At 41.3% G+C, this 18005-nt stretch overlaps 1 protein-coding gene across 1 annotated transcript in view; it reads left to right on the top strand.

Moving 5' to 3' along the window:
* Positions 1-16264, top strand: part of LOC139294969 (actin-binding LIM protein 3-like) — a 39891-nt gene extending 23627 nt beyond the window's left edge. The window contains exons 8-22 of the mRNA XM_070916996.1: positions 401-459; positions 1593-1673; positions 2680-2709; positions 3603-3714; positions 4012-4116; positions 5674-5724; positions 8100-8237; positions 8355-8419; positions 8791-8932; positions 12329-12358; positions 13825-13883; positions 14230-14296; positions 14435-14442; positions 15327-15407; positions 16151-16264. Coding sequence (XP_070773097.1) covers positions 401-459; positions 1593-1673; positions 2680-2709; positions 3603-3714; positions 4012-4116; positions 5674-5724; positions 8100-8237; positions 8355-8419; positions 8791-8932; positions 12329-12358; positions 13825-13883; positions 14230-14296; positions 14435-14442; positions 15327-15407; positions 16151-16264 — 1142 coding nt within the window. The remainder of the gene's footprint in view (positions 1-400; positions 460-1592; positions 1674-2679; positions 2710-3602; positions 3715-4011; positions 4117-5673; positions 5725-8099; positions 8238-8354; positions 8420-8790; positions 8933-12328; positions 12359-13824; positions 13884-14229; positions 14297-14434; positions 14443-15326; positions 15408-16150) is intronic.
* Positions 16265-18005: the final 1741 nt, after the last annotated feature.

Raw genomic sequence — 18005 nt, 5'->3', positions numbered from 1 at the left:
GTAGGATTCGTCCTCTGGGGACCAACACTGTCTGAACATTCATAGCAATCCGTGTAATAGTTGTTGAGATATTTCAGTCTGACACAAAGTGGTGGACCGACCAACATTGTCATCCATGGAGCCACAGCGCTAGCAAGGCTAAAAATCCTGTCTCTCTCTGTCTCCCTCTTTGTGTGTGGGGAGACAAGAAGACTTACATCCTCTGTCCTCAGACCAGACAAACTGCCTCCACTGTGTGTATGTGTGTGTGTGTGTGCGTATTGTTGTTGATTGATGTTGATGCACTTGAGAAAGGCTGATCTACTCTTCATAGGATCCCATAAAACTGTATGGCTGCTGCCCACACACAGTAAACAAAGTAAACTGAGCTAAAATCATGTGTGTGTGTGTGTGTGTGCAGGTTCAGAGGTTTGGCACCCCATGTGTAAAGAAGCAGCTCGGCTGGAGAGAAAACTGAGGGTGAGCGAAACTCTTTCTCTCTATTTCTGTTTCTGTCCTCTTTGTGTTTCTCTTCATCTAAAATGTCTCTTTCTAGGTTTACAAGCTACATTGTTCTAAAACGAAGCTGCCCTCTGGATAAATGTAGTATTGTTTGAAAACCAAACTCTGTCTAATACTTTTTTTTTTTATCTAACTAATAAAATGCTTTTAAATGTAAGATATAGTGCTTTGCATATTTTACATTACTAAATCCAGTTTATGGCAGTGAGGGGGAAGAATGTTTTAAGTCGTCTCGTAGCTTTATTTGTCAGAATTATCCAAAGAGCCTTTCAAAAAGTCTTAGATTTTCTATGTTTCAAAAAAGCATTTAATTTGGAATATTTATAAGGACCTGCTGCCTGCCAGAATCAAGAGTTACAGCAGCATGAAAATGCAAATAACACAATATGGGCTCATCACAGAGGAGGAAGGTGTTTCTGCTGTCTTCCTCATCTCCTTCCTACGGTCTTTGTGCATACAGAACATAGAAGATGCAACGTTTAAAATTAAGAAAATGAAAAGTTGCCTTTGTTTTTTTATGGTCAAGTGTTGGCACTGCTCAGCTCACCAACATACTGAAGAGAAAATGTACATGTTTATCACAGGCTTTGTCTCATTGGTTATCTTATTTCCTCGTCATTGTCAACTTTGTGTTGAAAGTGACATTATGACCCCAATGATGGGAACAGTCATAAGAATGAATTTAAGTTTATCTTTTTATTTATTTATATCCGTGATATACTGCTGTTACACTGTAAAAACTCAAATGCATAAGACAACCAGCTGCAAAGTCTTTACGGCCAGTTTATCAACTAAAATCTTAAATTTAAATGTTGATCATTTATATTTCCAAGTCTTAACAATGTGTCATCTTTGTTTATGCCAGATGATATACAGTAAATTGCCGTTTTTGCAGTGACAATCTCATGAACACCCCCTTCAAATAAAGTGTTAACCAACATGTTTTTTTTCCTATGTCAAAAGTAGACATGTGTAATGTTGTGGATGATGTCTTTATTATTATTTCTTTAATTAATTACATGTAGTAAAAGTTGCTGCTGTATTTGAGCTGACTTTACTTTGACCTCAGACTTTTACATTTGTCCTACCAGCTGAGACGCACCTCTGAGACGGCGTCCATTTCCTCTCCAGGCTCGTCTCCTCTCCTCGGCTCCCCTCACCGGCTCATCTGTGTGAGTACCGTCGTCACCGTGGTTACGCCAACAATGCTATGGTTACGCCCTCAGCTGTCACTGTCACAGCTGTCAATCAAAATATAACCGACAGCGACGGAAGTACAAAGAGCTCATTCTGTCAACCCTGTCTGTCTCTGAGCAGACTTTCTTGTCTGTCTGTCTGTCTGTCTGTCTGTCTGCTAATCTGTCTGTCCTGCTTCACTGTATGTCTGTTAATAACTGAGGTGTCTGCAGCGCCTTAAAACCTTAGTTATGGGTCTACAGTCAAAATCATAACGGTTTTCATTTTCATTCCTTTTTTTTAGGAGATTGGTCTTAAATGGTCTTTAAATTGTCATTAAACAAGCCTTCAGGTATTTTAATTTAACCTGTCAGTCTGCTATATCTTATTTTTCTGTCTCTGTCTCATGTCTGTTTATGTTTATCATCAGTTTTCTGTTTTGCTTCCTGCCTGTGTCCGTGAGTTTTTGGATGCACACATTTGTCTTTCTGCCTTTTTGAATTTTCTTCTATCTTTCTTTCTGAATTGCTATTTCTGTCCAATGTCCTATTAATGTCTCAGTTTCCATTTCCTCTCTGTCCACCCGTCTCTCTCTCTGTCTGTCTCTCTCTCTCGCAGTCTAAAGCTGACGGTGATGTTTTGGACTATAAGCAGCTGGCGGCTCTGCCCAGGGTCAAAGCCATATATGACATCCAGCGGCCCGACATCATCCCTTATCAGGCCGACCATGCACACACACACCTCTCAGATGACACTCTGGAGCGATACAGCTGTGGACAGGTGCACACACACACACACACACACACACACACACACACACACACACACACACACACACACACACACACTCAATAATGAAAGTAAGTGCATTAGACGATTCTGAGTTACATTTTGTCTTTCAGATTCAGATAAAAGGAAGTTGAGTCTCATCTATGATGCCTATGATGTGTATTAATATATGAATATAATAATTTAGATGTTTATTTTCTCCTTCTCATTCAGTCACTGCGCTCCTTATCTCCATACTCTCATGTAAGTACTCGACCCAACAATAAAGTTTCTCCTTCACTGTCATTGTAAATTTCAGTGCTTCGGTTGCATTCGTTCAGTCACAGCAGACCACCAACTCACTTTTTAGCGCCACATCCCTGGCTTCATGTTACTGTACATACAAATGATTTCAGCGAGTTCTGAAGTATACACATGTGCAATGTTGTAAAGAGAAAGCACTGCTGTCGCCTCGGTACTCGATATCAGCTGGTAGCCTGAGTTGAGGTATCGGAATCGTTATCAGGAGGGAAAAAGTTCCCTAATCTGCTGCAAGTTTTAAATCTCTGCAGGCAGAAATAAATTGTTAATAATGGCTGCATGGAAGAAAAAAACTGATGGTCATTTAAAGGGAATATTTGACAATTTGGGAAATACAAGAGTCACTGCGCCTGGCCAAGAAATAGTTCCAGCACGCAGCACGTTCACTTTTTTGTGCGGATTAAACAAACAAGATAGAAAGTCTTGAGGTGCTGTAACATACAGACAAGAGAGTGGTGTCGATCATACAGTCTAACTCTGGACGTGAGTTAAAAGTGAGTAAGCATATTCACCAAAATGTCAAACTATCCCTTTAAAGTATGACTGCTTTGTAGTTGCAGTGCTTCCTAATAACTGGTTTAAACAGTCACACGTGACTGACCGAATATCCTGAGAACGTAGCTGTGTGTGTGTGCATGTGTGTGTGCGCTAAGGGAACGCGTAGCAGCACGTGCAATATAGAATATTAAACTGCTCTTGATGTGATTAACATTGTGTTTTGGAAGGAGCCTTGTGTAGTCTAATTTACTGCATTTAGTAAATGAAAAAAGACTCTCTCTCTCTCTCTCTCTCTCTCTCTCTCTCTCTCTCTCTCTCTCTCTGTCTCTCTCTCTCAGGATCTCTTGGACGGCGTGGAGTTGAGAACGAGGCGTTCCTCCAGCTCCGCCTTCACTGACTCTCCTGCACACAGTCGCCACGGAGGCTCCCCACTGCATTGTTATCTCCCCGGTAATAAGCCCACTCAAGCGAAGACACACGTACCACACACACACACACACACACAGTATACAAGGTCCCTCACTGGAAACATGTACCAGCTCTCTGAGTGGGTGCAATGTGGGCGTTGTGTCCCATTTGGAGCCCCAGAATACCTAGCAGCACCCCTGACACACACACACACACACACGCTCACAGGCATGTAAATCATCAGATTATTAGTCTGTCTGTATGTCTGTTTGGGGACGTGGGCCATCCTGTCGCTCATGCTTTGGTTTCTCTCGCTGTGATTGGCTGCGCTGACTCCAGGCAGCGAGAGTGGCAGGAGTTCACCCTATTACAGTCAGCCAGAGCCCCGATGTGCCACACCCACCAACACCACCTACCAAGCCCCCAAGCATTTCCATGTGCCAGGTAGGCCGTCATCTGTAACACTGACCCCTGATCTGTTTACTAACCCAAATTTCCCACATCAGATCGAAACCCACCCTCCAAATATTTACTTATACTGAAGAGTCTAGACACCATAGACAACCATTAATCATCAAATGTGAGACCCTGACCCACATCCTGACACCAGATCCACACTAGCTGCTCTCCTAACCTTTTCTCCTTTTAACCTGAATGTGGTCATTTGACATTTTTATTAGCATTAAGCAGAAAATTAATTTTTCAAGCACAAAAGCCAAACGTTTGCTGGTTGCAGCCTCTCAAAAGGGAGGATTTGCTGCTTTTCTCCACTTTATATTATTATAAATGGAATATATTTGGGTATTGAACTGTCACACAAAAGAAAAAAAAATTGAATAAACATCACTTTGGGCTGTGGGTAACTGTGACTGGTTTTAGATGCCTAACAGGTTTTGCATGCCATCTAAGCAGAGAATAAAATGAACACATATTCTGCTGTAATTAATTGATTGAGGTCTTCACATCCATAAAAATGTACAGCAGTTATTCTCTTTTCAGTGTACTCCAGTGGGGCGTCTCTGTCTAATTCATCTTGCTGATCTGGAGCTCTTGTATAACATATGAGCGCTTTAATCTGACAACTAATACCAGATCATTTTATTTAAACATTCCATCAGCCCTCCATTTTATCACGTTAATGCCTCTCTCCTCCCTCGACGTTTCACTCCGTCTTTGTTCCCTTCACATTAAAAGGCCTTTACTTTCCTCTGCAAGCTGTGCATTTGGTTTCCCTCCATCATTCCCTTCCCTCCTGCCTTCAGTCCACTTCTCACTGCATGTTCCCCCTCTCTGTCTCTCTCTTGGTTTTTCTGAAGCTGTTATTCCTTGCCAGCCCCGCAACAGCTCTCCCTTCATGCTTTTCAGCACCGAGCAAAAATGTATTTGGTGGAAGCTTTTATCCAAAGTGCCTCACAGTATCAGGAGTGCATACAAATTTAGCGTGCATGGCCCATTGGGAGGCAAACCTCTAACTTTGGCTGGGTTAGTGGCACGCTCTGTGCAGGATTTGGAAGAAATGTTTTGTTGCTTTATTTGTTGTTTTGTCGCAGGTTATACCACAAACTATTTTTAATTTACTGTAATATGTCTCTAAGTGATAGGACAGAATACTCCACCGAATGGGAGCTATAAGGTGCTCCTGTCATTTCAAACTTTCTCCCCTTTATCTTCTTCCTTTGCCTCTCCATCCAGCCCCCTCTCCACCCTTCAACTGCTCTCCTCCCTTGTCTTTATTCCTGTGCCATCTGCTGCTCTTTCCTGTAATAAGCCTGAGAATCGGCATTAATCAGCCTCTCTGCACGTCAGTCAGGTCGTCTGGATGCACGGCACTGTCTCCGCCATAGCAGTTTATTACCCGTGCTGTCGGCTTTACGGTTAAGGAGACTGTAAATGTATACAACTAAATTTATGTGACGGGAAATGCAGATTACTCCTCTCCTCTCCTCCTCTCCCTGTTCACTCTGCTTTCCACACTTATCCTCTCGTTGTTTCTGTTCTCAGCTTCCGAAGAAACCAACATCTACAGGAAACCCCCCATCTATAAGAGACAAGGTCAGTCTATTCCTCACACTGTTGTGCTTTTTATAGCTTTTTGCTCAGTTGCTTGGTTGTTGCGTACATCATCAATGCATTCTTCATTTAGAGAGAAGATCTGAGCTACATCTCAATTATAGTTCCGGCCTGTCTAACATCTGATGCTTCTCGTGACAGTTAGTCCTCCTCTCCAACTTCGCTCAAAGGAAAGCAGTCAGAGGAAGTGAAAGCATTTTCTGAGTAAAAACTGAAAACCATTCACAGGTTCCAGCTTCTCAAAATGTGAGGATGTACTGCTTTTCTCTGTTTTATACTGTAAAGTAAATATCTTTGGATTCTGGACTGGGGGTTAAATATACTCAGATGTAAAAGCTCATTAGTTATTGAAGGAAGGAGGCTGCCTCATTGTTAGTTACAGTGCTTTTGACCATTTGGACTACACTCTATTAATAACATTTGTTTCAGTTATTTTTGTTGCTTTTGCTGCAGAAGGTTTTTACTTTTGCAAGATATGTTCCAGCTGTGTAAAAGGCAGTGGTGGAGGGAGTATTCAGATCCTTTACTTTGGTAAAAGTACTAATACCACACTGTAAAATGCTGTTAAAAGTCCTGTGTCGAAAATGTTAATTAAGTACGTATGTATCATAAGGAAACTGTACTTACCATGATGTGACCGATCCACATTATAAAATGATGCGTTGGATCAGTGCATCCCTCATTATGACTGTGGCATTCACCACACGTCACTCATTATCTGTTGAATCCCCCGGGGAATGATAAGGTTATTGTAAGCTAAAACTAAACTAAATAGGGATGAGGACTACAGTAGTTGTAGCCACATCAGAGGCGAGATTACAGTTTCAGTTGGTGATTCAAGAGGTGAAGTAAAACTGAGAGAAGCAGTGCCAAATACTCTGAGTGTGTATGTAATCCATCAGCGCTCAGATGGCAGGTCCGACAGAGTTACAGTTCCTCAGAAACACCTCTGGATGATTTACGCTGAGCCTCAAAGTGCTGACAAACCTCTCTTTCTTCAGTCTGAGCAGGCAATCTGTGATCTGGGCTCTGTGGAAGAATTTGAATTTACGACATGAATCCTTTATAGGGCAGTTTTCATATTAAGGCAAAGTACCCTAATCAGGTATATATACTGTATATTTAGTACAATAATGTCATAGTCAAACCTGGCTGCACCTCAAAAACAAAACTTTTCAGAGCTCCTGAAGGAGGTGTTTGGTTATATTACCAGAGGGGGCAACTGGGAAACACAGTGAGAGTTTGAGAATAGCAGATGTAGCAGACAAATGACTGCCGATGGATGATTTCACCATATTTTAACAGCTCCAGATGTATGAATGATCTGACGCAGGCCTAAAGTCCATGTTATCGGTTTGATGTTTTTCATGTGTTGCATTTTAATGCTTCTAATATCTGTTTTAAATGTAAAAATGTTACCAGGATCAGGGTGTAGGAGGTTGCCTTGGCCCGATGCATGTATGTCAAGTCAGTTTTATGTATATAGCCCAATATCACAAATCACAATTTGCCTCAGGGGGCTTTACAATCTGTACAGCATACAACACCCTTTGTCCTTAGACCTGGTATCTGTTCTGCATGTTGAACATGAAAAAAGTGTGTATTTTTCCCTGTTAAATAAAGACTTTTAAATAAAACCTCAGAATCCTATAATAAAGATTGCTCAGTTGGATCTTCGTGTATGTTTGACTAAAAGTCACATTCATGCTTCCACAGCATCAGTTGAAATATGACCTTTGTTATATGTTATATGTCACCAACTCGCTCTTCTCGCGCTGTCAAAGCTGCTTTCTTATAACATTCTCTCATCCTCACAAGGAAATCTGCTGCTATGATATTTCAGCTTTGGGGATATGTCTTGTTGTGTTTAAAACACATTTCCCATCACTAACTACCTTCCTTCATCAACGTCGTTGCAGCGCACCCTCGACAACTTTTGCTTGCTTACTGGAAGTTGTGCATCATATCCCATCACATTCCCTCTGACCTCCTTTCCATTCTCTGTTCCCTTGTTTGCTTTTGATGCGTCTCCTCTCCTCCTCCCTTCCTCCCCTCCTGCTGTGCCCTCCCCTCTCTGTAAGTAAATGCACTACTTTGTCCGTCTTGTTTCTCCTGCACACACACAAAAAAGACACAAAACCTCTCACACTGGTTCGAACAGTGAAACAAACAACAGCAAACAAGCAAAGATAATTTTTTCTTAAAGCAGAGCATGTTTTACCGTTGACGTTTCCCTTCTTTACGCCTTGTTGTTATTTCAAGCATGTAAATCAACCTAAAAATATTTGGAAAAATAGGTTATGTGATTTGTATTGATAAGAATACGATTTCTCTTTTTCTGACCGTCTCTCCGTCAGACATATCTGCCTCTCCAACAGCCAATAAGAGTAAGACCAATGAGAACCTCGTCAACTCCAGTCGCCTTTCTACCTCCAACTGTAACAGCATTTATCACCCGGACTCCAACTACTACCCATATACTGGCTCTCCAAAAGGTACTGCTTCCTCTCTTTCTGAAACAAACACTTCTGCACACACAAGTACTTAAAAACCTGTATTTACTCTTTACTTCCCATCTTCGCCTTTTATTTCCTCTCTCTCTTTCTCTCTAGTCTCCAGGGTGAGGAGGTTTTCATCTGGAGGAGAGGAGGACGGATGGAATCACAATATAAACAAGGTAGGAAAGGAAGACGTTCTCCTGCTTCTCCCTTTTTATATTTTAAGTGTGCGTGTTAATATTTAATGAGCTAGTTAATTAAACGCTTCCTTCCAACCTCACCCACCGGACATGATACAAAGTGATGCTCCTCTCTCCTTCTTTCACTTCATATTCATCACTCTGTCTGTCCACACAACAACCTTCGCCTTTTCCTGTCTCCTCCTTCGTCACCATCCATCAACCCATGCATCCATCCCACTCAACCAACTCTTATTGCTCCATCTATCTGTCCTTTTGCCCACCTCCTTCTTCTTCGGTCCCTTTAACCCATCCTTCAATTCCCCCTCTCTACCACTCTCTTTTCCTTCTCCCTCCTTCCCTCTCCACAGGGAATTGGCAGAATGATCCTGAAGGAGGAGATGAAGGCGCGGTCTGGTTGTCACGACAATGACCAGTGGGGGAGCAGACGCAGTTCCCGCTGCAGCAGCAAGGAGGCGCTGAACAATCTGGGATTCAGCTCCCTCAATGGCTGTAAGTCTGTGGTTGTGAGTGTGTGTTTGTTTTTTGTCACTTTTATTCCATTTACTACATGTTACTGTGTGTGACAGTTTCATGTTGTCTGTATTATATTTACTGTCATAATGTCCCTGTTAATGCGCCATGTTCCTCTAGACTAAGAGTCATGCTAGCAGCTCTTTGTGCCTGTAACATGCTCACAATGACAATACTAACATGCTGATGTTAAGCAGGTGTAATGTTTACCATCTTAGTTAGCAGATGTTAGTTTAGCTTGTTAGGATGCTAACATTTGCTAATGAGAATCAGAATCAGAAATACTTTATTGATCCCCGGGGGGGAAATTACACATTTAGCATTAAATACAAAGTACAGCTGAGGCTGATTACAAAGTTGAACATTTGGTAGCACTAGATGAAAAGTAAAGGGATCAAGACCTTTGACACAACACCTCATGGTGGCACTAAAGTTAAAATCAGGAGATCACCAAAGTTCACAGGCTTCATCCTCTGGCCACCATGAATGAATATTTCAATGTGGACGGACAGACGGACATTGCCATCCATAAATCTGCTAGCATGGTTAAAAACAGATTTAGATATCAACAAGACATTTCCTGGTTGAATAAAGGAGAGATTTTTTTTAACCTTTTATTCCATATATATAACATATTTATACGTTTGTTTGCTTAATTGTCTTAAAAAATGTTTTTCGTCATGTTCTGGTGGAAAGCTCATGAACACTAAGGGGGAAAAAAGATAACTTAGTAGCTTCTTTCATGATACAGATTGTGGGAAGTTATCGATGTCAGAGTTTCCCATAAACACACGATGACGTCTGTACTTTCAGCTTCAGACAAGATAGACTTCATATAACATAACGCCACTGATTGAGCTTAATTAGTTTGCACAACTGCACTTAAATGAACTCAAAGCAATTGAGAGGTGGTCAGTCAATCTAAAGAACCATGGTAGGCTCTGCTTAGAAAAGTGGCTGTCAGTAACGTAACGTATATATATGATCTGTAAACATTGAAGGTTGCATTAGAGTTGAAACTGTGGTTTAGGTTCAAGGCTGACATGCGGATGACATCTCAGTTAGGGTGATGGTGATGATTGGGCTGTGGTGGTGAAGGTTAGAGGTTATGAAATGAGTATAGTCGCCTTTGTTGGAGGAGGAATGTGTGTGTCTCGTTGTGATGCTGAGCGAGCCGTGGTGGGGGGAGTTTCCCACTTCTGTATTAACTCTCCCATTGATCCCATCCCTCATTGCATTCAGCACGTGTACGGGCGAGACAGAGATGGAGAGACTCGGAGAGAGAAAGAGAGAGAGCGAGAGAGAGAGAGTGTTTAGGTGTAGGTCAAATGGGAATAAAAGAGAGGGTGTTATAACAGGAGAGACGGGGAGAGAGCGAACAAGACAGAGAGTGAATTAAATTTAAAAGAAAGTGAGAACGAAAGAGAGGGAGTGAGAAGCTAAAGCAATTTGGAGCTGTTCAGGGAAGATGAATGACACGAAGCCAAGAGGTAAATCAGGGTCAGAGAGCGGTGGAGAGAGAGAGGGAAATGAGCTATGAGCTCAGGGAGGTCAGGCAGAGAGAGGTGTGGGTAATGTGGTCGTTCAGCGCTGCGTAATCACTGTGCTGTTATTGTACAGATTAGAAATTGTGCTCATCTATTCTTCAGACGAGGCTAATTCCAAAATGGGATGTCCACCGTTTGATTAAAGTGACGCGAACTCCCACTAAATAATAGACTTAATTTACCTTAACTGTTTTTTTAGCCACGCTAGCAGAATGTCGGTCAGTTGGTCCACCACTTTGATCCGGACAGAAATATCTCAACAGCTATTGGATGGATTGGATGAGATTTTGTACAGACATTCATGGTTCCCAGATGTTGAATCCTACTGAGTTTCGTGATCTTGACTTTTCATCTAGCGCCATCATGTCAGTATTTCAGTTTACTTTGGTTTATGACTAAATACCTGCAAAACTAATGATATTCCCATCAGCCTCAGCTGTGTTTTGTATGTAGTACTAATTATCAAATGTTAGCAGGCTAACACACTAAACTGAGATGGTGAACATGTTAAACATGTTAGCAGTGTCACTGTGAGCGTGTTAGCATGATGAAGTTAGCTCAATTTAGCTCAAAGCTCCACTGTGCCTCAGTACAAGCTCACAGAGCTGCTAGCATGGCTGCAGACTCTTGTTACTTCAGCAATTTTGATAATGAAATAATAGAAAAAAAGATCTTATGTTTCGTGTTCTAACACCTATGTTTGAGAAAGAGTTGCTGCACAGTCCATTAAATTTACAAAGTGCAGTGGGTGGACGGCATAAACATATGCATTTTTAACACGAGTGGCCCAATGCTGCATGGCTGTGCCCACGCTGCTTCATATTTGATATGATGTGTAGGTCTTGATGGTGATTCGTCTGCATGTTGATGCTGTCAGGGGCATATCTTCACACAGCTGATGTTTTATAGATGTTCCACAACAGCTGGCCTTCTTTATGTCCCTCCCACTGAAAACTAACTCCCTCATTTCAGTTTACTGCCCTCATACTTTTACTGTGTGAAAGGTTTATTAACCCCACTTAGCACTCACATACTGCACATGTTTCATCTTCTTCCTCATCATCCCCACTTGTTTTCTGCAAATATGAAATGTATATATATATGTGTGTAAGAGTAGAGTTACTTCAAAAACAGCCGACATACAGGTGTCTGGAAACAACACATCCTGTAAACAACTCCATTTCTTTAGAAGCTTTAAAAAGGGAAGAAGAAGGGTTTATGTCTGCGAATAGCAAAATGCTTCAAGAAGTAGGATGTCCCAAAATTTTACCTTTGCCAATTATGTCTGTGTTTTTGTATATTGTCCACAGATTAATGTTTTTTTCACGAGCTGTCTTCAAGTTTGTTCCAGCTGTCACATCAGATTTTTATTTTATCAGTTAGATGTTTGTATTAATTGTATGGTCTTAAACGTTCATACACAGCACTGTTGGGTCCTCTTGTGTGTTCACTTAATCTGGAAATTAAGCAGTTTTGCCTTCAGCATTACAGCCATGACATTTGAAGTGACATACAATAGAACTTTTAAATAACTCAAGTGTAGTCTTATGGCGGTCCCACATTGTTATGAACTTTTTTTTTTATCTTATCTTTTTTAGGATTTGTTCACCAATTTTTCCAGTTAATGGTAGATGGATCCATCATGGTGTTACTGGAGGGTTTTTCCAAACACATTTTTAGGGAATCCATGCCATTTTTAATAAAGCAAAGTTTTTGAATTGTAATAGGACTGCAGAGTTTTTGTGCTCAAGACTTCTGATGCAAGAGTTTTTGTATTTCCAACGTGTGAAGCTGGTGAAATGTGTGTTTTTCCTTTTTTCTTCCTCAGCTCCCAGGTCCGTCTACAGTGCAGACAGCGGTGAGTGGTTCATCAGTGTGTTCTGATCTCTGAGGTCATCTCAAGGGGACGGTGACACAGCGGGCCGTCTTCCCTCTGATCCCCTTCATCCTGTCCGTTCTGCTGTGACAGCGGCAGAGCTTTAAGAGGGAGATTGTTATCAGCTGGCACACGAACACACACACACACACACACACACACACACACACACACCTCTTTTCCTTTGAGTTACAGGTGGGAAGATGAATGGTGCTGTAGCTTAGGCCTGTATTTATCAGCTTTTCTTTATCAGCAGCACTGATCCAGGATCACTGACCTGAACCCCTCAGCCATCTGTTTCACAACCTACAGTTACACACTATATATAGTGTGTATATATTATACACCAGACTGATGAAAAATAGATGTGTTTTATGAGATCTCATTACCCACATTACTTTAAGAAATTGCATTATTTTATAAAATGAATGCTCTGTCTTCTTGTCATCTCTTTTATTGCTCTTGCGTGGATTTTAACTCGATAACATGCGTGCAGACTGTCATAAAATGTGTAATCATGCCATTAGACTTCTCAGACATTAGAATAGGAGATCAATAATTCTGCAAACCTCAACTATGAGGATTCAGATGGCAGCAGAGATTACAGGCCAGCACTTGCACTATTAAGACACTGATGAATGAGATGTTTAGGCTAGTAGTTTTCACCCTGTTTTGCGTCAGGGCACACTTTGATGAAACAACTATATTTCTGAGACACACACCACGGTTAATCTATGAGACTGTATCTCATTCCTTGTTGAGAGAGAGAGAGAGAGAGAGAGTTGTAGATGACAAACCCATTATAGTTCAGCGTCTCACACAGTATTCTACTGCATCATGGTGTTTCATCCCGGCTCTTTGACATCGCTGTGTAATTTAATTACCTTCAACACCAGAATATACGAGAGAGAGAGAGAGAGAGAAAGACTGAAAGAGAGGAGGAGGAGGAGAAGGAGGAGGAGGGGGTGAATGATGAAGCCAAGAAAGCAAGATGGTGAAGAAGAGGCAAGTGAGAGTAGAAGTGAGGAAGACGGGAGAGAATGACTCGAGTGTGTGACTCCACTGCCCTCTGCTGCCTCAGCTGCAGCAGTGCACACCACCAAAAAAGGCCAAAGGATGCTCGGACGCGGGTGGTTACCAATGGTTACAAGAGAGATGCTGGAAAAAGATTCAAGTTATCCTTGTGGTGGTGGGGTGTCCATATTAAGATATAAAATGGTGAGGGGGAGCAACAATGATATCACGTTCCTCCAACACGTTGACTTGTCAGTGTGGCGTGTTTCTGCAGGTAGATGAACTGCAGTTTGTGTTTTTGGTTTATTTATTTGTATTTAGGCAGTATAGAGAGGGACTGTGCTCCTATTCACAAATTGTGTGTGTTTGTATTATTTTGCATAATTCTTGTGTGTTGTTTGTTTATGGTTATGTGTTTATGTTTGTTCTTCCAGACTCATACATTGCCAAATCGGCCTCGTTGCCAGGCTACGGCAGAAATGGACTAAACAGAGTAAGCAATCATATTTATTGTGTCTTTCTGTGATAGAGAGAGTAAGACAGGCACGGCCATTCAGTAAACCGTAAGGTATTACAAAGTCCTTCATTTGCCACTGAGCCTTTGAAACTCATTTGTATCAGTTTACTTCCTGAGGCCAACTGAGACAGCAACAAACAACAGGCAGGATATTGTTATTATATTAGTAATGAATTCCTAGACAGAACGTCCCACTGATGGGACTTTTTAAAATTACAATATTTTAAGACTCCTGTCTACTTGATTGTTTCCCTCCATTATAATGATGAAATACATCTTCTCGCTGTATGTTGGCTGAAGTGCTCTTGTTGTGTTCTGGCAGCCTGGGAGTGCTGGTGCAGATTATTACCAGTATGACAGCAGTAATGCAGTTAATTGGCAGATCAGAGGTAAGCCTGTTGTTCAGTTTAAATCTGCTTATCCCCAGTTCTTTCTAGTTTTCTCCTGATTTATCTCCTCCCCTCCTGATACATGTTCTTCAGCGTTAACATAACTGATGCATGTTCCCTCTTCTCCTTTTCTTTCAGAATACAAGGTAAGATGCTTTTGCCAAAGCAAGAGAACAGTTACTGAGCCACGAGTGAAAGGTCTGGATCAATGGATAATAGATAAAGATGATGTGTTGTGATGTTCATATTGAATGGTGAATCCATCTCACTCAGTAACACCCACTTGACACAGTGAAACTTTGTGAAGCTGACTCACTCATTTTATTGACAGCGAAGTGAAACAAACAAACCCAGACAAAGGGTGATGGCAGACAGGGTTTGTGTGATGGGTGAGAGCCTTCAGCCTTGTCTCTTTTTGACAAGACAAATCAAAACGATTATATTTACAGTACGCCGAAAGATAGAAAGTTCACCAGCTGTATTGGAAAACTTCCAGTGGTCGCCCGACTGTTGTGGTGCCACATACAGTATATGTACAAAAACCTCACATGGAAGAGGGGAGATCATTAAGGAATAATGTGCTATGATTTTTTTGGTTGCACTCTGTGAAACTCTGCAACTATCTCTCCCTTTAGGAATAATGGGGAAGTCCAACAACTCTTATTTACGAACTAGAAAATAGATGATGATAATGTAATGTTCTAACGACGTGATTAAGTGCATTTGCCGTCATTATGAGTGATTGGGAGCACTTCTCAAGTCACACAACTTCATCACTTTAAGGTAGAAAATAAACAGTGATTTTTAGAGGGTATTCTTTATTAAGAAGAAAGGGAAAACAAGAACCATGTCAACACACTTAATCACGTTTTCCAATTTATTTAAAGCCTCTGTCATGCTGTCAGTGCAGTCTTTGGCCACTAGAGGGTGACAGAGATTAAAGGAAAATCAGTCTGCCTGTTTTCAGGGTGCTGAAACTTTCAAATCCAGATGACATTTATTAGTAAAACTTTCTGTGTGTGTGTGTTAGATCTACCCATATGAAGCCCTAATTGTGTCAGTCAGAGGGCAGCAGCGTCTTCCAAGTGATGTGGACCGAGCCAGACTGGAGGTAAACACCTACAGGACGCAACTCTTTTACAAAATCTACTTGAATAACTGTCTTCCAGAGTATAATGAAAACACAGATAGAAAAAAAGAGAGACTAAAAGCCTAATGCCCAGTTTAGTGGCTCTTGAGATTGCATTCCACAATACAGTATTGGACACAATGAATAGTGTACTGGTGTTTTTACCATCCAAAGAGCTTTACAGGTAGTGAAGCTGAAAGATGTCCGCAGTGAATCTCATGGTATCCTGTCCAGTCTAGCTGTCAAGATGTTTTGCTCTGGACCAAAGTTTGACAGAGTGACAGACCCACTGCTAGAGGAGAAAAATAAAACAATAAAAAATTAAACGCACAGGGGGCCCAGTGTGTCTATAAAGAACATCTTCCCGTTGGTCGACCAAGGTTCAAAGCAGTCTGCCCTGTTGACGTGTCCTAAAGCAGGAAGAGAGTGTACAAAGACGCAGCAGTGCTTTGAGCTAAATGCTAATGATGGTAGGCTAACACGATCACAATGACAATTCTAACATGCTGACGTTTAGCAGATATAATGTTTACCATGTTCACCATCTTAGATTTTTAGCGTGTTAGCATGCTAACATTTGCTTATTGGCACTAAACACACAAATTGATCACATTATGGATTACATTTCTGACACAGACAGGGATTCTTTGGATTTTTACATGAATCTAATTGAAGTAAGTTTATAAGCCAGTAGTCATCATTGACCGTCTCCTCTCTCCTCCCAGCGTCACCTCTCACCGGAGGAGTTCTATAGAGTCTTTGGCATGTCCATGTCTGCCTTTGATCATCTTCCTCAGTGGAAGAAGAACGAACTGAAGAAACAGGTCCGTCTCTTCTGAGAAAATGAAGCCATCAGAACTGTCTAACTCAATGCAGGCCAACAGTGTGCTTTGACAGGTAGCCTCCAGAAAGGCCTACTGACCCCAGATTGACTCTGTGTCCCAGTGAAGGAGGAACTGGCTGAAATGAAAGTTTCTCCTCCTTTGAGGAGGCAACAGCAGAAGCGTTGGCCTCCTGATCTTGGCGTGCTTTAACTAGTGTGTGTTTGGACTTCGTAAGCACTACATGAAGTCAGCCAACTGGACAGAACTGGACAGAGAACATGAAGACTTTGAGAGGCAGCAGATGAGCCAAACTGGGGCTGCAACAGGCAGAAAGTTGATGAGCAGAGAGGGAGGAGTTAGCAGAATCTTCCTCTCCTACCAGCAGATGGCAGTGTGGTAACAGGAGCACCAGGGTGGCAGTCTGACCCGGTGGACTGTAAGCTGAAGCACTTCGCACCATACTGAGGGTCTGCCACACTGAGCCAAACTTGCATTCATGCTGAAAAAATGAACTTTCCTCAGCGACTCGTAACCTGACAAGACAGGCGGACAAGAAAAGTGTGGTTCTCAACATTAGAGTTATTGAACGTGATATACACATGGTGTTTTCATAATGCGCTACTACTGAAAACCAAAGGTTTTCTTCTTTTTTTTTAATACGGGCATGTGTTTTGGTTGTCAGTTTTATCTGAAGCCATATCAGCGTCCAGTGTTCTTCTCTTGAGACTGTACAGTTCACTGGAGTGGCATTTGAAATATGATGTAATTGTAAGGATTAATATGGATGACCTGTGTCATGGCTCTGAGCTCAGAGGTGTTAGTTACGTTTAGAAATCAGGTTTTAGTACACACACACTTTAGAATAAGATATCTGTGTTTCACTTGTTTTAGTTAAAGAAAAAAGTACATTCATACTTGCAGCTGCACTCGTGATGCAGCTCAGAGTTTCTGCTGCTGGATTACAATTAAACCAGACTGAATCATGTCTGTGGAGTTTGTGTGTGTGTATTTACAGCAAATGACTAACAGAGGACTTTTCATGGATAGATTATTCAGAAGCCCCCTGAATAAAGAGAAAAAAACAATTCTGAAGTGACGGAAGGAAAATAGGAAGAGGTGAAAGAAAGATTATGTGGAAACAGAGGAAGTAACAAGGAAGGAATGTGAGAAGAGAGATAAACAAAGACAGATGCAAAGAGAAAATAAGTTCTCACAAAGAAAGTTTGACGGGTGTCACAAAAGGAAAGTGTTGCAGAAATGGATTAAATAGGATCAAAATGTGTTGGATAGTTTGTTGTAATTGAATGTAAAGGTTGGAATAATGTTGCTCTCCTCTGCAGGAAACCATGAGATGTGTGTGTGTGTGTTTACAGGTTTTCATTTATTGGAGTAACATTTCTAATTTGCAAACCCATGACTGTCACTACAACTCCTGAATAAATGACTCAAGCATCACTGTTTTATTATTCATAACCTTGAATGTACATGATGATGGTGATGGTAGTTTTTTAGTTTAGGGGTCAACTGTTTTTCGAAAGGATTCAAGTCATTCTTCCAAGGATGTTCCCGAAATGTTGGACTTTATTGTAATTTAATTGTGAGCTGTAATGTAATAACTAGAAATTAATTAGTGACTAATCTCATGATGGCTTTCACCTTCACACCTCCCCATGTTCAGAGCAGCCCAAGTTTATAGAGCTGCATCATTATCATGGAGATTAATCATAGCAATGGTTTGATTGGCAGAGGAATCAAT

This window comes from Enoplosus armatus, chromosome 13, assembly GCF_043641665.1.
Source record: "Enoplosus armatus isolate fEnoArm2 chromosome 13, fEnoArm2.hap1, whole genome shotgun sequence".
NCBI lineage: Eukaryota > Metazoa > Chordata > Actinopteri > Centrarchiformes > Enoplosidae > Enoplosus > Enoplosus armatus.
The sequence above is the reverse complement of the archived record's forward strand: the minus strand, read 5'-3'. Positions and strand labels throughout refer to the sequence as shown.